General features: G+C 43.6%; 1 protein-coding gene across 2 annotated transcripts in view; it reads left to right on the top strand.

Annotated features, from left to right (window-relative positions):
* Positions 1-540: 540 nt before the first annotated feature.
* The window catches only part of LOC143123105 (mediator of RNA polymerase II transcription subunit 13-like), a 99,343-nt gene continuing 94,561 nt past the window's right edge, over positions 541-5,322 (top strand). For both annotated transcript variants that reach the window (XM_076284247.1, XM_076284246.1), the window contains exon 1: positions 541-2,114. In XM_076284247.1, the coding sequence (XP_076140362.1) occupies positions 2,043-2,114 (72 nt within the window). In that variant the 5' untranslated portion in view covers positions 541-2,042. The remainder of the gene's footprint in view (positions 2,115-5,322) is intronic.

Here is a 5,322-nt window from a genome sequence, read left to right as displayed (position 1 = left end):
ATTTCTTGGGGCGACACAATTCCAGTAAATCGGCTTTAGAACCAATAGCCTATTTAAAATGTCAGCTACATTTGTGAAATTAAACGTTTTAATTAAAAAAAATGTTTTAATTATCCACTGTGTGAAATAGGCTAAAGCTAAAGATGTTTAAATTATAGGGAGGTGGCTTCTGTGATTAGGACAGTTCTACAGCTAACTACTGAAGTTTTTTCTTTTCTTATGATAGATCATGGCAATTATTTTTTTCCTGATGACTGGGGGGAAATGTTTTAAGCAGTGTTTTAGTAGGCCTATAGAACTTTTGTGATGATCATCCATGACTGGTAGCAAGGGTGTAAACTCGGAACGGGCGCCTCTAGCGTCGCAACAAGGCGTGTATCAAAGATGCTAAACCACTGCTGTAATCCTTTGCTTTGATCACGTGAGTGCTCTACTTTGCCAAATGGGAAAGCGAGTCTCCCTCATACACTGCCGGCCGCCATTACATCGCTATGCGTGGTGGGCTGTCGGATTGTGAGCGAGGCAGCTAGCGGCTGTTAGCGTAAGCAGTTACACACACACATACACACACAAAGTGGGAGTCACACATATTCATACATACACACATACGCTCACTTACGAATGTTACAGTAAAGACACTGAGATATAAACAATGCCTCAAAAGGGAGTCACTGTGTCTTAACCCGATGGATTGGAGAGATTGCTGGCTGGCATATTCTGGACGGTTTTTTCTTACAATTATTCAAACAAACCTCTGCTTGATTTCTGGCTGATTTGAAGGAGATAACCAATTTTGTCCGCTTTGGTCAGATGGCTGCATTTATTTGTTAATCATAACGCCAGAGGATTGCCTCCATTTCTGGGCTGTCATCGTCTTTGTGATACACATTACTGCTGCTATTGTTACTTGTAACAAGCAAAAGAAATCTTTCAGCTGCAGCCTAATATCTGGGGAGGACGTTTCGTAATGATATAAAACAGAAAGGAAGGAAGGATTTTTTTAAACCTTGGTGCGCTGTAGCCTACTGCCGTTTTCCTGATGGTGGACCGACAATACTTTTTGGTTTGTTGGAGAAATGAGAACATTTTTATCTTAAGATTGAAACATTTGTTCGCGAGACGACGTTTGGGTTTGTAACAAGCGCGGATGGCTGAACGTGAGAGACAGGTATTTTTATCGCTGTTTGTCTGCAGACTGGTTTTATTTGCAAAGTGAAAGAAGGATTAAACATTCCTGTTCTCTGTTGCCTGTTGTGTAGTAGGCAAGCAGCGATACACTGCACGGCGGCGGTAAGAAAACAAATCTATAAATAGCTCCTGCAATTCTCGAAAACTATCACAACTGGTGCACAAGCTTGTTGGTCTGACGGAATAGATTTTTTGCATTCTTCGTTACCAGTTATTGGGAAATTTTGTCGCAGACACTTGCACGCTGTTTATTGTTCATGGCAGAGCGAAATAAACGTGACAACCACGACTGGATCATCTGAAAGAAGTTACTGGATTCTGTAAACATTTATATTTGTTCATTTTCATGGATTTTATCACTGGGAAAAATCTGAATAGGTCAACTTCGTATGGATTATGTTGTTATTTAATCGTTAAACTATCGACAGAAAGACTGGAATGGACACGGATTGCAATTTCTACCCTCCGGGATTAAAAACACGGATACATATTTTACATCTGAAAATGATTAGGCTTGGACCGCCTGACCTGGATTGTGTGATTTCTCTAATCTGCGAACATACTTGGATTTACAAAACAAACTATTAGTCTGCTCTTGGAATATATAGGAGGGGTTAGCCGATATTTTGTTTCTTTTACCCTCATCACGCCCCCTCCAGATACATTTTTTATCTTATGCCAGTTGATACAATTTTACTGAACAGGGTAAATCGTTGATCTGGCGGTCAGCTCTCTTTGCTGAAGCGGTGGCGTGGCTTACTCGTGAGGGAACCGATTTGCCACCCCTGCTCGGTTCTGATACCGATCACGGATTTCGACATGCCCTGCTCTGACGACCCCATCGGCGGACGATTATGACTACAGCAGCGAATTGGGTGGCTAACGGGGCAAGCCTTGAAGACTGCCATTCCAACATTTTCTCCCTGGTACAGTGAAACATTATGCTTACAAATCTAAATGCAATGTGAAACACCAGTAGTAGACTAAATAGGGACACATTCAGGAAAGCCTAATAGTATCCCTACTGTGTCTTGGGTACAAAGGTGAAACAATTTCTGGTGCTGTTATTTGCCAATCATTAACACGAGGTGAGGAGACTACAGTGTTGAATACATCAGTCAGATTCCTAGAGCATCATCTAGCATGCACCTCACTTATGGTTACACGAGTAACGCCTCATTATAAACCAACACCAAACAACGTGTTGTCTCAGACACTAGATCTACGATCGTTCAGTGCTGTTTCTTTTCTCCTTGGGGGGTGGAGGGTGCGTGTTTATCGTTAAATTATACAACGTATTCAGGCAGCGTGGCAACAAAGAGTGACAGGCAATGGGCTGAGCCTTGGTAATAACCTATATCCTTAAAATCCACATGCACATTTCACAAGGTCACTTAAACCAATTGCACAGCAATGCATCCATGCATGCAGCAAGTTTGTTGAAACGGAAGATATTTCTTGATTTTTATTCATGGATTACGTAATAATATTGATATTTTATCCTTCCCAAGAAAAAAATGTGCCAGAAGGCTACCATTTAATGAGGCGCAATGTAACGTATCCAGTAGCGTGGTGTGCAAGGGGCTGGTCTACCTGCCATTAACTTAAATGAGGGATACCTGAATAACAATTTATCATCACTTTAACATCCAGACGATGTTATGTTCAGTTGTCTTGGAGCACAATTACCACTTTGAAAGTCATTATTGAAAGATCAGCAGCAGCTCTCTAGATTATGAGGCAGACAATGGGTTTAGGGGAGTTATTTCTCCAAATTGCAATTTTTTTCAGGAGCCATATATCCGGGCCATTTCCAAAATTATGTCCAAAAGTTTTTGTTGTTCTTTGTTATGGTGGTGCTTTTGTGGGCTTTGCAGACAGGAGGTTGATTGAAGGATGCAATTTAATGGAAACATGGCAGTTTGGCAGTTGGTTGAAAACAAGGGATGCATTAGGACAAGAGAAGATGCTTTATTATGAACATGCCCATGTTTGACTGTAATGCCACAGATAGACACATATAGTCTCTGTTGTGGAAGTATGCAGTCATATTTGATTACATTTCGCATTGCACGTGTAGAATTGTGTAAGGAATGAATGTGAATTTTGGGACTGATATAGAGACTATATATCATTTAGTCATCTTGTTTAGATATATAAAACTAGGGGGAACTATTACACAATGACTTAAGTGATAAGAGTTGATATACAATGAACTTGATGGCAGGAGTCTGAATGTATGTTGTTCTCACACAGAGCCACTTGGTGTTCTCACTCCCACTGCATGAGTATGAAACAATGTGCAACTGTGAGCAGTCAAAGTTATCAGTGCAACTCTTGCACTCAAGATTGCTTTTGAAGATGAAATTTGAATCAGCAGGCCAGCGTGTCAAGCAGAGAGCAGTAGGAAGTGAGATTGCTCACTTTAGGGGGGTGGAGGGGCACACAGGTGATGGATAAAAAAGCTGTTCAGAATGAGCGAAGGGAAATAAAAAGAGTAATGCTTTTTTTATGCCACGCATCTCCCTGGCCATTAAAGCCAGTCGTCTGTGCGAGAGTTACGGCGCCTGCCCACTTCAGTTCACACACACACACACACACACACACACACACACACACACACACTCCTCTGTAGCCTGTTGAACAATGTTCCACTGAACATAAACCCACCCCACTGCAGAGCATTTGAGGATCAATTTGTTGAGTTCTCTTCCGCCATGCCAATAAAAATCTAAAACATATGCCACTTTTGGGTATATTTTTATAGGCACAACTTTTATTTTTCCTCAGCTACAGACCAGCACTAAGACACATGCATGGCAAACGCCTGGTGAGTGAGGGAATTGGTAGGGAAAAGAGAGGACAAAAGTTATAAATAGTTTGGTTAAAGTCTTAAGCTCAAAGAATGTCCTGGTGAAGTGTATGTGTGTTTTTTCGTCCTCTTTGGAAAAAAGGCAGCCGTGAGTGAGTTGAGAAAGAGAGCGAGTGAGAGTGAGAGAGAGAGAGAGGCAGCAGCAGCAACAGCAGCAGTAGGAGAAGAAGGAGGAAGAGGAGGGGGAGGAGGGGGAATCTGTTTTCGTTTTAGGAAAGTATTATGTGTGATGTGCATTTCCTGAGTAGAGGCTGCGGCCCATTGGCGAGTGGAGCGATCCATTCCTCTGTAGTCTGGGCAGGTCTCTCTGACTCATGGTGTAGCCACAGTTGAAATATATCAAGCGTGGGTCAAAGCACAGCCTGTGATTGTGTGTGTGTGTTTGTTTGTTTGTGTGTGTATGATCGATAGATAGATAAATGGAGAGAGACAAAGAGAGAGAGAAAGAGCTCACAGACGCAGAGACACGCAAAGACATTTAAACTCACACACTCACACACGAAAGACACACAAACAGTTCGCAAGAGGCACAGGCACGTGTTCCAACAAACACATGTTGAGTTTGTCTTGTTTTAATTAAAGGAGCTTTCTCCTTTTCCCCCAGACAGGGCTGCTCCAACTGAAACGCGGCTAATTAAGCGTCGTCAAGTGGAAGTATAATGTGTTCAGCTGAGAGGTGCTCATTAGCCAAACTGTATGCTAATAGAGAGCACAGTAAAATGATGACTATGCTTTGTAAGATGGTGACATGTACAGAGTGTGTGTGTGTGTGGGGGGTGGGGGGTGTTAATGTGAGAGGGGACCACTGGTGGGATGGATGGAAAGCGGGATGGAGTGTGACTGGCTCTATCTAGGTTAGAGGCCTGCCCTGGTCGTGATGGGGCAAGCAGCCTGTGTTGGGATGTGTGGCGGTGCACCCCTGGCTGCCAGGGCCTTGTGATACCCTCCACCTCACACAGACACACACACACATACACACACACACACACACACACTCCAGTGTACCTCTGGCTCAGGATTGTATACATGCCTGTTGAGCCTGGGCCAACTCTTGATCCGACCCTTGGCCAATCCCCCTCCCTCTCTTCGTCTTTATCTCTGTGTGTGTGTGTGTGTGTGTGTGTGTGCCAACCGACTGGTGTGCCAGCCTGCTCCCTGTCCAAAATGCATTCCCCAGGGGCACGGGCTGCTGGGAGCCCCTGCCAGTCACCCCTCACGGCTGCTCCTCGTCCCGCTCCTTCTGGCTGTTCTGCTGCGGTGGC

The sequence above is a fragment of the Alosa pseudoharengus genome, unplaced genomic scaffold (genome assembly GCF_046254945.1).
Source record: "Alosa pseudoharengus isolate Yale_2024_CS ecotype anadromous, Long Island Sound unplaced genomic scaffold, YU_APseudo_1.1 YU_APseudo_1.1_scf_14, whole genome shotgun sequence".
NCBI classification, from domain to species: domain Eukaryota; kingdom Metazoa; phylum Chordata; class Actinopteri; order Clupeiformes; family Clupeidae; genus Alosa; species Alosa pseudoharengus.
Note: the sequence above shows the minus strand (reverse complement) of the source record. Positions and strands in the feature narration are given on the sequence as shown.